This window comes from Anastrepha obliqua, chromosome 5 (genome assembly GCF_027943255.1).
Source record: "Anastrepha obliqua isolate idAnaObli1 chromosome 5, idAnaObli1_1.0, whole genome shotgun sequence".
NCBI classification, from domain to species: Eukaryota; Metazoa; Arthropoda; class Insecta; order Diptera; family Tephritidae; genus Anastrepha; species Anastrepha obliqua.
Window position 1 is genome coordinate 92254480 of NC_072896.1, and position 18075 is coordinate 92272554.

An 18075-nucleotide genomic window follows, 5' to 3' on the forward strand; every position below is an offset into this window, starting at 1 on the left:
CAAGATCTCGGTGGCCAATTGTGATCACCTCTTCGAGAGATAACACGGTCCGGAAACTTTTCCGTAAAACATCAGTGGTTTCGTTGCTTTTGTGCCGCGAAGCGCCATCTTGTTGAAAATAAACGTTGTCCAGATCAATACCAGTTCCGGCCATAAAAAATCGTTAATCATCACTCGATAGCGCAATCCATTCACCAATAACACCTGTTATTGGAAAACCCTATATATCGTGTAATCCTGAAACGTACCCTTAGAGGATATAAGAATTCATAGACTATGCGTTTCAAAAATGGTATCTCTATTAGCTGGAGCCAATCGTACTTAATCAAATTTGGATTAATTACTGAAATTTTCGTTTATTTGCTCAGTCGCAGAACTTGTTAAACAGAATTGAATCTATTAAATATGCCCGTAGGATATTTCAATATATTGTCTTTATCAAATAAATTACTATGCTTGCATAATAAACAACATATCAATGAGTACAGTGTAAAACTCATGCGATGATTAATGTAATAAAGTGAGAATAGAAAAAATACAATTTGTTTTACTTATAATTAAAAGTCAACATGTGTAAACATGTAATTGCGAAAAAATTGCGAAAATACAGAAAGATAAATCCTGAATTTGTTATGCAAAATACTAAATATAATCCAAACATATTTTTTGCCTATGAAACTACATATTTAATTAAAAACGTATGTATGTGTGCGTATGTTGCAAGAACGGCACTATTACATTGGATGTGAAGATTCAAAGATTTATAGTGCGCTGATTTGAATTGGTTTATGTTGTTGTCGTTGTTGTAACAATATAAACCAATTCCCCGTATATTTGCGGTGAGGAAGTGATAGTCCTTGGCAGGATATAAATGCGGATCGTTCCGGTTACGTAGAACCGCCTGTTGCAGGAACGCCTTATATCTGGTGCATAATTTTCACTGCCTGCTTTCGGCTTACATCTACACATCCTTTATAATGTGCGCATTCCGGCAAGTGGCTATGTTTCTACATGGAATTCAATATTCGGTGCTTTAATATACTATATATTTTTACTGGTTTGCTTTGCGAAAAATTCTGTATTCAAAATTTGTTTTTTTTTTTTCTTCATATATTTTGCCAACTATTTGTTAATTATTATTATCAGCAACGCCGTCGCTTGAATATTTCATTTCAATCATCGTTTGGTTCATTGTTAGTTGATTTTATTTTATTATTGTTGCTGTTGTTAGTGGCTTTTGTCTTTGTTGCATCAGTCTCGTTGTCATTCAAGTTCACATTCACATTCTCATTCATATCTGTATTTAGTATTTGACTTGTATTTGTAGGGATTTCGCTACCATCATCCGCTGCATTTGCGCTGCCGATGAGGCACGACACAATTTCGGCGCTAGCACCACCCACAGCGCCATCCATTTCCGTTTCGATTTCACCAAGTTGATTTGTGGAGCCTATTAGTTGTGAGCCCGCAGGTGGTGTTGTTTCAATACCGCTAACATTATCTGATATAGCGTTGATTGCTACTTCAACAGCAGCACTTCCACCTCCACTGGGCGTACTACCATTAGCACCTTCTCCATTCTCCACCTTTGCCAATTTCGGTTTGAATGTATTGTTTTCTGCGTTGAGTACATAATTTTTGAAGTGATCGCTATAGTTGACTGCACCGCCGCCAGCCGTCGATGCCACACTATTACCAGTAGGAGCGGCTACATTAGCGCTTTGCCTCATGCGTCGTTGCTGTGTGCTAAAGCTCGGACTCTCGGATCTGGCGCGCTGCAATTGTGGTCGGTTTGTCGCCGTTTGATGGCTATGCTCATAATCACGTGAACGTCCAAATTCAAAACCATTCTGCCAATGTACATGCACATTTTCGTATGAGGGATCTTCATAGCGATGAGTAGCTGCATTCGAACGATTGGCTTGCTCCGATTCACGTAAACGATTCAATGCACGCGGCCGCATATTGAGATCACGTCTTAGCGCCGCTGCTGCGGCTGCACAGGGTGCGTGCATCTCAGCATTGGCAGCACTGAAGCGCACAAGATCGTGCGGCATCATACCGCCAAGACGTGGCGTGTAGTATGGATTGGTCATATGCGTGGCGGCAGAGGTGGCATCACAACCGCCACAATCGCGAGAAAACATAAAGTTGAAGTCGATCATCTGTAAAAAACAAAAATAGAAATTGTAATTTATGGATTCTCGTTAATTACTTAGCAGGCATACCTTACAATCAGGTCCCTGTCCAATCCACAATGGCAACCACTTGTTGACCAAAAGCCATTGTAGACTGGATTTTGAGATGCGATTTAAGGTACCCGAATTGGCAGAGTGTTCAGGGCTAGTCGTATTTGCCTTTGCATTGGGCGTTTGTTGTGATGTGATTGTGTTATTTGTTGCTTTCTTCGTAATTGCATTCTTGATGGCAAGCGCCTTTTCAGCAGCAGTGCTGCTGGCGCTGTTGGAATTGCTCGGTTTATTCGAGTTCAAACCAAGCGCTTTTATTTTTGGTATGGCGCCTGTTTGGCGATTGCTAGACGAACTGGTTGGCGGCTCACTGGCGCCACTTGCACTGCCATTGCCATTACTATTATTAGCACAACCCATGGATAATGGACCAGCGGAGGCTGAACGTTGTTCGCGCTCTTTAGCGTTATTTGCAGCAACTTAAAGTGGAAATAAAGACAAATTTTTATTATGTTAAGATTTTTTTTCTAGAAAAGCTTACCACCATTAAATTGCATGGGCAATTGCTGTCCAGCGGTGGTAGCTGCTGCCGCGATGCCACCACCTATGCCGACTGAGGCGCGATATATGTTGCTCATACTCTGAGCATTTTCGCCCTGTAAACAGCTGAAGAAAGATGAGGTGCTGTTTTTCACATTATTGCTGTCTTTTTGGGTGGCACCTGTTGCAACATTTGTTGCTGTTATGGTAGCATTCGTTGCGGGGGGTATAGCATTACATCCACTATTAATAATAGGCGCATTAGCCACGCTGGTGCTGGTATTTAAGCGTATGTGACCAACAGTGCCGAAGTGGGAGTGTCCGAGCACGGCATAGTGACCGCCTAGGTTGTAGTGGTCAATATTGCCACAGGATGAGCTCAAATGGCGCTCAATTCGTCCAATGCCATGACCGATAACGTCCAGACGCCCATAAACGCGTGCTCCACTGCCTGTATTTCGATAAATTGGCTCGTCACGTATCTGTTCGTAAATGTTTTCGTAACGCATGCTGGGCTGGTAGTTGAAATTGTAGTAATTGTGCGATTCGGTATCATCGAAACTACGTTGGCGTTGACAGTTGCTGCTGCTGCCATAAAGCGAACCAGGCGCTGCGTTGGATGCAGTGGTGCGCGAGGCATTGAAACGATTGGCTTTTTGGAAAAATAGTAAAGTTTTTATAAGAAAAATGAAATATTGTTTTTTTTTTTTTTTTTTTTTAATAGGAATTTATTCTTTACCTCCTTGTAGATCTATGTGGAAATTGCGTCGAAATCCCAAGCCTGAACGCACAGCACGCGGCACATCATAGGCTGGTGATGGCGTGTCTGTGCGATCATAAAGATCATTTCTGTAGCTGATATTCGGTAAAATACGTGGTTGGTTGTTGCTGGCATTGTTAAGATTATTCAGGTTGGGTGGTATGGCATTTGCGTCCGCTTGAGGTTGCGGCAGTTCATTCGCAGGGGCAACAGCGTTGGCACCAGCAGCAGGAGCAACGACTGCGGCTGCGGCAATTGCAGCATTATATTGCTCAAGGGATTCATAGATGTTCTCGTAGTGTGGGTGATTTGGTTGTTGTTGTAGTTGGGAAGCATTATTATTGCTACTGTTGTTTAAGTTGATATGTACATCATTGCGTGAGTAACCAACTGCACCCTCGACATTGCTGCCCTCAGCTTGACTGTTTTCATCATCTATGTTTCCACCGGCTGCTGCATTTGCTTGGCTAAAAAAGTCATTCACATATAATAAAGGAGTTTACGTTGGCAAATTTAAAATCTGACTTTACCGTGCTATTGCGCCCTGCTCTTCCATTCACATAGGCTTGTCTATCATGCATACACCAGCATAGCTGCGTCCAATAGTCATGGAAGCAGGCAAAATGCGCCAAGTGTCGGTCTCTGGGCAGTATACCTGAAAAATTAATACCGGAAAATTAAATTTTTGGGTACAGTTCCTGTGTGAAAAAAAAACAAAAATCGATTAGCCTTTTTTCCACCAAGTCCTTGACTACTCTAGTTAAAAGCCCTTTAAGTTTCAGAAATACCGAACGTCTCCACTGTTTGAGGTTTGTTCACTGATTTTATGCTTAGCCGCCCCCTTATACCAGTTTAACCCACCGTTGAGCAACCGCATTTGGCCAGACTGGCTTTTCCGACTTTGGACGTGGATTTAACATATTTTTATTAAAGCTGACGACTTGAGCTTCCAGGCAGCTTCTTAAAATTAAATTTTCTATCGAATATATAGATATAACCTTTAAAAAGGATCCTCGAGCGGAACGAAAAAAGGTCAGACCCGGGTGCCCAACCGCAGGCTTTAAAAAGTGTCCAACGGAGGCTTAAATTTTTTAGATTGAAACTGTAAGCTGTGCTTAAGACTCAGTGGAAATGTCTTGTTATATCTTCCTTTGTCTATTTAAATATAAAATATCATATGAGCACATTCCCATACCTCAACTGATCCTAAATTAGAGGTACCATCATCACCGCCCACCACAAACAATACGCCATCGTGTGCCACAACGCCAGCATTGCGACGACAGAAGGCCATATCAGCTACAGCATGCCATTGATTTGTATCGGGATCATAAGCTTCCACAGACTTGCGCACCATCGGACCATCATGACCTCCCACAGCATAGAGTATATTATTAAGAACACCCACACCAGCACCGGAACGGCGTGCAGACATATCTGCCACTGGACTCCAAGTATCTGTATCGGGGTTATAACGTTCCACAGATGATAAGCATTGGCGTGAGTAACCATCGTAGCCACCAACAGCATAGAGTAATCCATTAACAACACCCACTCCTACAGAGCTACGACGAGTAGACATCGAAGCGATCAGGCGCCAAAGTTCGGCTTTGGGATCGAATACTTCAGCGCTGCTGAGACCTGTTGTGCCGTCAAAGCCGCCCACAGCATAAATAAAACCATGCAAAACGGCGACACCAAGTGTTGAGCGTCGTGCCTCCATGCTGTTGCAAGTGAGCCATTGATCCGTAGCCGGATCGTAAACATCAACGGTGCGCACACGCAATGAGCCATTAAAGCCGCCCACTGCGTAAACCTTATCGCCCAGTACAGCCAAACCAGCACTAGAAGCAACAATTAAAACGAGTTAAATTTTCATATCTGTTTTGCGTGCTTTTTTTTTTCGAAAAACTTACCGACAGCGTCTATTCGGCATTTCAGCTGCCTGATACCACTTCTCTTCGCGCAAATCGTAACACTCGACCGAACGTATTGCCTTGGGCGCTTGTCCGCCTATAACTAGCAGAATTTTCGGCAAACCCACTGGCTTGCGCGGTATAGTACGTGCAGATTTAGTGTCGTTCGGCAGCAAATGATAAGTCAAAGCTTCAATTATCAAATTCTTGCATATTATATTCCCTTCTAACAATGGCTCCTTATCGACGCGTTGCGTAATGTACTCTTTTGAGAGAAAGGGCAACCGCACATGCTCCATCAGCACGGCAGTGTATTGCTCTCGCATAGTCGGATCGTAACGTATCCACGAAATCACACATTCGTACACTTTTTCCTCGCTTGGCACACAAATGCGATCGTTGCATATTAAACTGATCACTTGCTCGTGATTCAAATTGAGAAATTCATCGAATTGAATTACCTCACTAGAGAAATGAAAAAATACGTGAGTTAAATATTTAAAATATAAAAACGATAAATAGTTATGGATATACATACATATGTAAATAGAGTGCTAATTGCAATTACAATAGGTCGGTTCATGTAAAAATTATGCAGTAACTTAATTTCCAAGTATTCGCTCTCAAAGAGAAAAATATCAAAAAAGTGAACGCAAAACCAGTAAAAGTTTGCAAGTTTTACAAACAGCTGATTAAATTGTTGACGGGAAAAATCACAAAAATGTTCAGTTGAGCTACTTCGTGTTAAAAAAAGAAAGAAAAATAAATAAGTAAAGCAAATAAAATGCAAACATAACGAGCTTAGCATCACATGATCTTATTTGTTCCATTTCATTATCGCTGTCAGATGAAGAACATTCCTTTGCAATTGTATTGTTGTTGCAATTACAGGTTTTTTCATATTTTCCTTGCATCGAATTATCAAATTAGTTAAGGGGTTAGGGGTAGTCAGAAATTTCAATTATTTTGTTTTTGCATTTTCTTAAAGTATAATATCTTAAAAAAATTGTGTGAAAAGTTACAGTGCAAAGTGCATCCGACTAATACTTTTCGAGTTATTCAACAATTAACAAAGGGCGCTCGGGCGCTCCTGAGCGTTAAAGAGCAAGTAGCTAAACTTTAAATGCGTTTTTCTCAAAACTATGTTTTTTGAACTGGTGATCACTGGAACTTAAAAACCGCTTGGTAGATTTCAATAAAATTTATACTGCTTGTGAAAAACATAAAAAACTCGTGCCTGATCGAAGGATTTTTGTTTTTTTTCTTTTTCATAAATTTTGATCTGAAAATATTTCCGAAAATCTGAAAAATATTTCCTGAGGCCGTCATATTGTTAATTTTGAAAAAAGCTTCGATCAGGCACAAGATTATTAATAAAACTAATTTTTCTTGTCCGATTGATTTTAAATGAATCTCGAAGGGCTTGTGATCACCGCAAGGGACTTCTGGAGAAACGGACTCCACACAAACAGCGACAACTTTTACAAGTACTAGTTTTTTTGTTGAAATTTTGCTAAAGTCAAGTCGAAACATCGATGTATTAATGCTATGTTTTTATTTCTGTAAAATAAAGCAACTGACTAGCAAAAAAAAAAAAAAAAAATTATTGAGAATCATCAGTTTTTCGGGCCTCTGACTACCCCTAACCAGGACCGTAGAGAGCATACCCGGGCGCGGGGGGAAAATTGCAAATGCGGGCCCTTTCCAATGATGTCTAATTCATATAAATACGTATAATCTCGAGTCCGGGCCCCTCTGAAAACTCCGGACCCGGGGGAAAAAGTACCCGATCCCCCCTCTCGTCGGGCCTGCCCCTAACCCTTTAATAGTCAAGAAGTACAAGCATAAAACACAAAAGATACCTTCCATACTTTCGATTTGTATTTCGGAAACTGCAGCAACGGTGACTGGAAGCTGTGGTTCAGAGGTACATACATATCTCTATATCATTGGCCATTTTATATTTAATATATGACTTCAGAAAACCTTTATAAATTTTATCTAAAATATATTTACTTAAATTCTCCAGTTAAATCACTATTTTAATTTAATTCAGAACTTTGACTGAATTCGCAAATTTTAATTACTTACTTTATTTTTACTAGGCGATCTGCTGTTCTTCTCACTTGCAAATTCTTACAAGTATAAATTTATCCAGTAAAAACTTGCAACTTCCCCTCAAAATGAAATGTAATTTTTCTGTCTCACTTTCCCCTACTTTACAAGTTTTTTTTTGGATACATTAAGACCAAAACTTGATAGTTTCTAACAATTTTGTTGCAAATTATTTACTTCATGAACGGGCCTAATAACAAACCGCTGCGTGTATTTTGCATTTGCACTTAAATATTTGTTTTGCGTAATACTTACTTGAAGTGTTGTTCTATATAAGTGTCGGCATAGTTCAAAAGGTCCACACAGCCGTGAATGTCGGCGAATTCTCTTATCCCCAAACAATTGCTGGCATCCAGTTGTGTTTGCAAGTAATCACAACATGCCTCACGGACATCAGTCAGCTGCAGTAAATTTGCAGCGGTTAATAATACTTGCACATTATCCTCATTCACCTCCACAGTTGATGTATACACATATTCAATGAGCAATTCGAGGGCACGATGATCAACGCCTTGCAGTGTTATGCGGCCCTGACGTGACTCTTCAAAGCTGGTGAACATGGCATAAAAGTACGGACTGCAGGAGGCGAGTACCATTTTGTGTGCAGGAATCTCAATATCATCGGCAACCAAAGTTACATCACAGAGTAAATTTTGCCTATGACACAGAAATTATTAGAAAATAATGAGATTGGTTGATATAAAGGGTGGTTAAGTTTCAAGAACCGGTGTTGATTTTGAATAAAATACAATTTTTTAGGAAATTATTGTCATTTCTCTTTATTATGATAATATTGATATGGCTTATTTAAGTATGGAACAAAATATCGGCCAAATGGCCGCCGCGGCCTCGGCGGCACACCTCCAAAGATCACCAAATGCAAATAGATCTTTATCTAAATACATATGTACATGCATATGCACATGCAGGGCTGCATGAATGCATATTTTTTAATTTATGAGTATGCATAAAATTGTTATTAGAATGCCAAAAAGTAAGCTTAATAGCAGATATACATATGTATAGGGTTATTCAATAGGTGCGCTTCAACTTTTTTCCGATAGGGAGGGCGAACGACGCAATATTTTTTTATTTTTCGCTTGTCATTTGTAAACTTCATTAGTATACATTTCATCATGGAACGCTACACACTTGAGCAACGATTGCAAATCGTGCAAATTTTTTATGAAAATAATCGTTCTGTTGCTGCTACTTTAAGAGCATTACGGCCATTTTACGGTCCATTTAACAAGCCGTCCGGTTTTGGGGTTATGTGAAGTCATTGGTCTACAGTAACAAGCCGGCGACGATTTGTGAGCTCAGAGCCAATATTGAACGCGAAATTGCTGGAATTTCGGCCGATTTATGCAAAAGAGTGGTCGAAAATTGGGTTCAACGATTGGACTTCGTAAAACGTGCACGCGGTGGTCATGCAAAAGAAATCGAATTTCATACTTAAATGTATATGTTCAAACTCGATAATAAAAAAAAAATTAGTTAAAAAAGTCAAACCGTTTGTGTTTTATTCAAAAAAGTTCAAAAGTTGAAGCGCTCTTACTGAAAAACCCTATATATAGCGACATTAATATATAACTCTGTCTAAGCGCGCTACTTCACGTTTTAATCGAATTTCACAACTTGTTTTGAATACGAATGAATAAAAATTGATGACAAGCATTTTAGTTGGAGTTACAATCTTTGGCCAAATATAAAATTCATTACCGTCACCCTGCTACTACATCAACAACATCCCACACCAACCAAACTAGAGTGGAAAAAACCTATAGTAAGCTTTTGGTACAATTGTGAAACAACCAAAGTTTCCCAAACATGTTCAAATATGTATTAATTTGAAAAACAAAACATGTTCTTGTGAATTTGGTAATAGTATAGACTTGGAAATAAGACAATGTGTAAACTGGTTTCAATGAAAAATTCGGCTATATTTTTCTGTTAAAAAGGGTGATATTTAATATTTATAAATTGACAGTAGGGGGAAAAAAACAAAATTAAACATCTACCAAATCTCATTAGGGGGCAGCACTCAAGTTCAAGGCATCAATTGTGCAAACAAAAGCATCAATATTTATTTTGTGCTCAAGCTAAATATGTATTATATTCAGCCTTGGTGAAGTTCATAATACGCTACAGCTTGTGTATACCGACCAACCTCAAAATAAATAAATTATCACGGTTATAGTACATATTGATATGATATGCGCTCACTAAGCTTATCATGGGAAATGCTACATATTTCCTTTTCGAAAATGGATGTAATATACATATAAGTAGTATAATGACGTTACACGCCAAACGAGTTTTGCGCTGTTTGTAGCATACACGCACATATGTCGATCGCCCAAGTTAAAGTCTACTACGAATTCGACGTAATTAAAACAAATACATAAGTATGTATGTAGTTGTCAGCACGTCTAGGCATTTGTGAGCTTGTAAATGCATGTTAGACGCGTACAACAGCTGCTACTAATTGTTGGCGTTGATGAATGCCGGCGGCGTATTTTGTTTCCATATCAGTAGGCGTGTTGTGTGCGCCAACAACCAAAATTGTAAGGGAATTTAATTGAGAATATTAATAATGCATATTTGTATATAATATATATAACATATGCATATTTTTTGGCAAGGTTGTCTGCCTTGAATACGAAAAATATAATACGATGTGAGAATTTTAAAAAGCCGATTTCTTTGCACTTACTTGCGCATTTCGTTCATGGCCTCGAATGAGCGTGTGGTGTGCTGCTCATTATGATACTGTCCGACGGTGCGATCTTTGCCATTTGGGCGCTGAATATGTTTTTGTGAGCTTTCATCCAAAGAATTTTGACTTGCATAGCGTAGCAAGCAGCTAAAGTTGTTTTTTGTTTTATTGCGTTTGGTTTTTTATCATGACAAACACATTCATGAAATTTAAATGCACATGAAAAAACAGTAATTGTTAATGAAAATAGCTAATGCAAGTAATGTACTAATTGAAAGTTGTAAAACAACACCCTACCTGCCGCGTTCCATGCTACCTTCGGCTGCTGAATTTTGTATACCATTGCCATTATTGCTGCCAACACCGCCGCCGACTCCTCCGCCGCCACCTGCACCTGAACCTGCTCCACCCGTTGGCTGATTGTGTCCCAAGTTGCTCATGATGCCCAGCGTGTATTTGGTCAGCAGTGCACTCAACGATATCATGCACTAAACACTTGCACTTAATTCCACTGAATGTGGACCGCAAAAGCGGAAATTTACAACTAATAGCCGTAAAAAATGCAGAATTTTACTTCTTCAAAAAAACAAACAGACAGACAAATAAACACCCAACCAAGTTGTTTCTCCAAATTTTTGCTTTAGATTATTTTTCTTTTCATAATTCTCTTTCTCTACACACAATTCACAATTCAGAGTGCTGCCGCATATTTCGTTTGTGTGGAAAGATAGCTCAGCTGTGAACAGCTGATCGCACAGGGTGTACTGAGTGGTCAGAAAATGTTCATAGGTTGTTTTAACGTTTTTTTGTGTTTATACATAAAACTATATAATAACAACCTAAAAGTATGTTCACATATGCAGTGATTAGCAAAAAATCTACAAAAATTAATCTACCCCCTCACTTATGGCAGTTTAGCTGCAAAATTAACAATCAGCTGTCAAGACTGTTTTGAGTGGTTTTTCTTAAAAGATATTGGTTTGGTGTAATATTTTATTGTTTTTGATTTGTTCAATTATTATTAACGATATGAAAAATAGGCAAATAGAAGCAATAGTTAATTTCATTGTGTAATTTGTTGCTAGTAATAGACAGATGGAGGAAATCCATAAACGACGTCTTCCGAGGTTGCACAAATTTGCGTTTTGCTGTCATTTTATAATAAACAATAACAGGCTTCGCTATTTTGTAATATGAACGCTGAATTAATAAATTCTAACAAACATTTTACTAGAATTATATCTATTATATTCTTTGCCAACAACCATAAATAGGCGAATAAAGGCGAAAATTTACGCCAAGCCGCTGAAATTGTGAACGATGTTTATGGTGCCGATACTGTAACAGCTAATTGATTTCATTGGTGCAATTTTGCTTTCGTCGATTCCGTGCATGCATTTTTGTTGTTAAAGAAAATATCGATAATGTCAATAAAATTACAGAAATAATCGAAGTTGTCCGGCATGTTAGTAGTCATAGCATCGCCCAGGAGCTAATTATCGACCATAAAACAGTTTTAAGCCATTTGCGCAAAAATAATGGAAATCCTTTTCTCCAAACTATTACACAAGATAAACTAAAAAATAAAATTAAAAGAAAAACAATAAAAAAGTGGAAATAAAATTAAAAAAAAAAACTCAAAAAAGGTACATAAAATAAAAATAAATTAAAAAAAAAAACAATCAAATAATAAAGGCGTTGTGAAGTATTTAGTATAATGTAATAAACTTTGATAAAAAGGATGTAAAATGGGGTTAGAGAGGTGTATCCCAATCCTAAAACTGAAAACCGCACCCTCCGGAGGCTTATAGATTTTAAGTAATTTGTGGTTAAAGTTGTTGAATTTAGCGAAAAATTGGTTGTTGTACCTCAAATAAGAGCGAATTTCGTATGCAGAGACGTTCACTGGAAGGATGTTTGTAAATGTGCAGTATTGTTTGCTTAAGTTTAGAATTGAGAAACATATTTGAAAATATAAACATTGATGTTTATGGAAACAGGCGTCGCAGGAGGAAGTTTGAAATAAAAACCGAGTGATTGTCTGGCTTTTGTTACGCGCGCATCGAAACTTGAAAAGAATGATATAAAAGGCACCACAAAAAATAATAAAGTAATTAAAAACCCAAAAAACACGGTTTATAAGTGTATTGTCTTGCTTTGATAAGCCTTACAAAGGAGTGTTTGCAGTTTTTTTACATAGAGCTCCTTTTCGTGTGGGCGGCCAAAAAAATAACCCTCATCACACCAACCCCGGCTATGCCATTCACAGTATTATTGCGCAGAACTCCTTTCCGTGTTAACACCATTAAACGAAAAATTAAAATGTCAAATTCCTGTGTGTAGTAAAGAAGCACAATAACAATCATCAACACTGAACTGAAATACTTCATTTTTGTTCATATTTTTATTTTCATTTGCAGGCATCCGGCAACACGATATTGTTGCCAATTGCAATGAATTGTTACTCTCGTTTGAATTTGGAAAGTGAGGATGTGGATGAATGCATTTGCATTTAATTTTTATAGAAATATTTTGAATACAAGTATAAAAATAAGTAAAAACACGCGTGTGGCTGTCTATTTTGTGAATTTAAGTGAAGTGAAAAAAATGTATTATAATGTGCCAAACTATAGTGTAGTTCCCGAAGGCAGTTTAAAGGCTAATAATTGCAAAACTATTATTTCTGGAATATTGGAAGTTATGCGAAGTCAAAAACAAAACAAAAAAAGTAAGAAAATAAGAAAGGAAAAAAAAACAAAATGAAATGATTTAAAATAAAACAAAATATTGTGCAATTACAAAAAAGAGGTTGTCTGTAAAGTCGGTTTACTGACGATAGTTTAACGTGATAACGTCATAAGAAAATACTGATTGAATGGTTGCATTTTTCAGAAGAAAATTTTAATTTTTTTTGTTTGATAGATATTTTGTATTGATATAGAGAATGAGGTAACATTAACATAACATAACATAACATAACATAACATAACATAACATAACATAACATAACATAACATAACATAACATAACATAACATAACATAACATAACATAACATAACATAACATAACATAACATAACATAACATAACATAACATAACATAACATAACATAACATAACATAACATAACATAACATAACATAACATAACATAACATAACATGCTGTTCAAGCAAGGTAACGACGCATGAGCAAGATAACGACGCATTTTTTGGTGCGTGCAGCCGGCTACATAGAATTATAAGACGTTATCACGTCAAAAAATAATAATAGCATTAAAACAACAGGTATTATTAACAAACTTGGTTTTATTTTAAATTCTTCAAGTAAATCAAATGAATAATAATCAATAAGAAGGCATATGCAAATACAAATACGTGAATTTATATATATACATATGCGCATATACATACATATATACCCTCACTTAAGTAGGAGAGAGCAAGATGTCGAACGTTGCCGTTCGTTTGCTTTGTTTGCTTTGTCGTTCGTTCCGTGCTTTCGCTTGCAGTTCATTCAAGGTAACGGCAATGAGCAAGGTAACGACAAATGAGCAAGGTAACGACAAATGAGCAAGGTAACGACACATTTTTTCGTGCGTGCAGCCTGTTAAATCGAATTATAAGACGTTATCACGTCAAAAAAACATATATAATAATATAAAATAATAATACCTATAAAATAAAAACATATATAATAATATAAAAAATTACTGAAGTACTTCGTATTTACAACTTCAATCCCAATATCATACTCTTTCTAGAAAAAATTATGCAATGCTGGAGGACAAGAATAAAAATACCTGACTCTGAAAGCTCTCAATATACAACCGAAATATTACAACTGACATATTATATTAAAAATGGCATCTTTCAAGGTGACTCGTTGAGTCCACTTGGTTTGTTCTTAGCATGAAACCCTTAAGTCACATCCTGAATGAGACGGGAAATGGGTTTTTATTAAAGCACGGACAGTCTGGAAGATGCCGCTGAGCCGCCATTTGTACGTAGATGATTTGAAATTCTACGCCAGCAATTCCAACCATCTAGTTAAGCTTTTGAATTGTGTAAAACCTTCTTCAATTCCATTAAAAGGCCTATTGGAATTGATAAGTGCCGAAAGATCACAATACCTAAGGGGTCACATGGGTTTCGTCGGGTAAAAATAAGCCCTATTTTCAATATTCTTTTTTCTATGTAAAAAATTATTTATTTAATTCAAACTTTTTTCTGTCTTATAGATCCATATTTAAAGAATAATTTCTGAAATTTTCAAAAGAAAAAAAAATTAAAGCTCCTCCATTGTGACGTCATTTCCCGTGATCCCTCGAAAAAAGGTGCGTCCGCGTTGTCGGCATAACTCCTGACAGGATCAACGAAAACGAAGAAACAAAAATAAGTGTTTTAGTTAAGACCATAAACTCGTGCTTGAACGAAGGAAGGGAAAAAAAGTAAAAATTGGAATTTTGGCAAACATTTTTCCAAAAAAATGAAAATTTCGGTCAAATTTGCTTGACATTTTGTTTCTTTTAAAGATTTGTAATTGAACAAAACAATCCTTCGTTCAAGCACGAGTAAATTGTATCTCGAACACCTGTGTAAAATTTCATCAAGATCGGTTGAGTAGTTTTCGAGAACATTTGAAAACACGGTTCCGAGAAAAACGCGTCTAAAATTTTGAGTAACAATAAAAGTGGCTTGGAGCGCACACCTTCCAAAGGCTGTATCTCTGAAACTATTATTCGGATCGACTTGAAAATTTAGGATAATATTCTTGAGATGTTGTAGAAATTAATAAGCAAAAAACAATCAATTTTTTGAACCCACGAAATCCATGTAACCCCTTAAAGGGAAAGTGGTTTCTCGACATGTAACTGCGACTCAACTAGCGGACGCAACATAACAGAAATGGAACCGGCAGAGGTATACAAGTACCTTGGAGTTATGTAAAGCAACAGCATGGATACGATGCAAATGAGAAAAAATCTGATAGCAGAATTAAAAAGGCGCCTTCACGTTGTCTGTAAAACACAACTTAATGGCAAAAACCAAATCCACGCTATTAATTCATTCGTCATCCCGGTGGTATCGTATAGCTTCGGAATTGTGAAATGGTCATCTACTCAAATAGAAAATCTACAGTGAATACTACTTACAATTATGACTAAATACAAGGCACGCCATCAAAAAAGCTCTGTCGTTCGAATGATACTACCTAGAAAAGCGGGCGGCAGGGGACAGATTGATGTTGGAGCACTGCATGACAAACTTATCTTAAATATAAGGGCATACTTTCAACATAAGTGTTCCCAATCCGATCTGCACAATGTTGCAATTGCTACGGATGATAATTACACCCCACTTCGGATGAATCAATCTTACGAAATCAGGAACGCAACCTCAATAGATGAAAAAATTCAAAGATGGTATAAAATGGCTGTTCATGGCGTGTATAGAAAATACTTGCTGAGCCCACATGTCGACCAAAAATTGTCGCACTTATGGCTTACCAACAGGTCGATATTCGCCGAAACGGAGGCTACTATTTTCGCCATACAAGATGGTGTGATTCCAAAAAGAAATTACATTAAATATGTATGTAATGCGAAATCCAAATGTCGCTGCAGACAGATGTCGAAGATGCAATAGTCGGAATGAGACTGACCAACTTTATGTATCTGAAGCGACACAATCACATCGCGAAAATAATTCATCTAAAACTGACGCAGATGTACAACTTCAATCAAAGCAAAATACCGTACTTCAGATACATCCCAGAACCTGTTCAAGCAGACTCCAACTATCTTCTGTATTATGAACGAAAAATTTTAATGAATGCAACAAGAGACCACAATAGGCCAGACCTTTTCTTGATCGATAAATCTCAAACGACGGGTTGTATAATTGATATTGCTGTTCCTCTGAACAAAAACATGCAAAAAACACATGCAGAAAAAATATCCAAATATTCTGACTTAGGCATTGATGTCAAACACCAGTGGAAGCTAAGGAAGGTGTACATACTACCAATTATTATCTCAGCCCACGGACTAGTGCATAAAAACTAAGCAGACAACGTGAAAACTGTGAAACTCCCGGAATCTCTGATTTTTGATATGTAGAAAACAGCTCTACTTAATTCTTGCCATATAGTTCGAAACTTTTTACAGTAAAGTCTTTATTCTTTATCAATTTGCCAATTATTTCATATATCTGAGTGCAATATTAGTTATAACTTACGTTCCTGTTATATATTATTGTCTTTCAGCTAAGCTGCCGCCATTTAAAGTGACTCTTCTTTGGGATGCAATAAATAAAAATAAAATTCAAAAAAAAAAAATTAACAAAAAAAAAAATTGAAAAAACGTCCTGAAGGCACTTTGGAGGCAAATAATTGTGGAAAGACACAAAAAAAAAAGAAAACAAAAAACAAATGTAAAAAATAAAAAAAGAAAGAAAGAATGAAATGATTTAAAATAAAACCATAGGTACAATAAAAAAACATGCAGAATAATATAAAATAAAATAAAAAATATAATAAAATCACATTAAATAAAATTAAAAATAAAAGTTTCGTAAAATTAAGAAAATAACAACAGAATAAAAATAAATTGGAGTGAAACACAAACTGAAAAAAATTCATAAATTATAGTGACATTAAACAGAACAAAATAAAAGTTTTGTAAAATTAAGAAAATAACAACAGAATAAAAATAAATTGGAGTGAAACACAAGCTTTTTACAAACACAAAAAATTTAATAAATTATAGTGAAATTAAACGGAACGGATATATACAAAATTAAATAAAACAAAATAAAATAAACTAACATAAAATAAAAAAAAAAATGAAAAAAAGTCCCGAAGGCACTTTGAAGGCAAATAATTGCTAAACTATTTTTTCTGGAATGTTTGGAGTAGGACAAAAAATAAAAAATAAAAATTCTAAAAATAACAAAGGAGAACAAAAACTGAAATGATTCAAAGTAAAACAAACTACTACAAAAAAAACATACACAATAATATACAATAAAACAAAATATAATAAAATCACATTAAATAAAATAAAAAATAAAAGTTTTGAAAAATTAAGAAAATAACAACAGAATAAAAATAAACTGAAATAAATTGTAAACTGAAAAAAAAAAATTATAGTGAAATTTAGCAGAACAAAATAAAAGTTTTGTAAAATTAAGAAAATAACAACAGAATAAAAATAAATTGAAATGAAATGGAAAAAATATATAGTGATATTAAACAGAATAAAATATATACGAAATAAAATTAAACCACAAAATAAAAAAATTATAAAATAAGTTGAAGTAAAATAAAATAAAATAGACTAAAGTAACATAAAATAAAACCAAATGAAAAATTAAAAAAAAAATAATAAAGAAAAGAGTATTCCACAAAGTTTTTGAGATCTACAGGAAAAAATTATAAACAGATAATTGATAATAACAGAATTTATTTCATTCAAATACATACATGCTCATACACATACACATACTGCCGTTATCTATAGTGTTACTCTATTTATCCTTTTTATGTGCAACAATTTCCATCCATTCGCTGTTTGATGTGTGTGCTTTGGAAAGCTCAAATAGCTGTCGGCCTTCAACAAATTAAAGCTTTTCCTATGCTATGCTATACAAGCTTTTTCCTCACTTTTTTTTATCAAACTTGGAGTTGATAGCAATCGCAGCAGGATAATCAGAGTTTAGTTCAATTTGATACTCGCTAGTAACTGGTCGACAATTCGCTGAAAATATAAAAGCCGAAAGAGTTTATGATGATATTTTAACAGAAAAGTAATTTATTCATTGTGACTTAAAAAATA

The 18075-nt window shown here is 36.0% G+C and overlaps 1 protein-coding gene across 2 annotated transcripts; it reads right to left on the reverse strand.

Annotated features, from left to right (window-relative positions):
- Positions 1-336: 336 nt before the first annotated feature.
- Positions 337-10891, reverse strand: LOC129247174 (ring canal kelch protein). Of its 2 annotated transcripts, XM_054886165.1 has the most exons (10): positions 10537-10891; positions 10237-10386; positions 7776-8177; positions 5406-5870; positions 4685-5333; positions 4020-4144; positions 3469-3956; positions 2731-3381; positions 2229-2668; positions 337-2165 (listed from the first exon to the last, which is right to left on the reverse strand). In XM_054886165.1, the coding sequence occupies exons 1-10, from the start codon at positions 10722-10724 to the stop codon at positions 1173-1175; spliced, it is 4551 nt and encodes a 1516-aa protein (XP_054742140.1). In that variant the 5' UTR covers positions 10725-10891; the 3' UTR covers positions 337-1172. The 2 variants fall into 2 exon arrangements, with proteins under 2 accessions (XP_054742140.1, XP_054742141.1); XM_054886166.1 differs by lacking the exons at positions 337-2165; positions 2229-2668; positions 2731-3381; positions 3469-3956 and having other exon boundaries at positions 4046-4144.
- Positions 10892-18075: the final 7184 nt, after the last annotated feature.

Excerpts from the sequence above, each read along its gene's own strand:
- LOC129247174 (XM_054886166.1), bottom strand. The coding sequence starts at position 10,724 with ATGATATCGTTGAGTGCACTGCTGACCAAATACACGCTGGGCATCATG. Across the intron at positions 5,871-7,775 it reads TATATAGAACAACACTTCAA|TGAGGTAATTCAATTCGATG; the intron begins GTAAGTATTACG and ends TCATTTCTCTAG. Across the intron at positions 5,334-5,405 it reads ATGCCGAATAGACGCTGTCG|TGCTGGTTTGGCTGTACTGG; the intron begins GTAAGTTTTTCG and ends TGTTGCTTCTAG.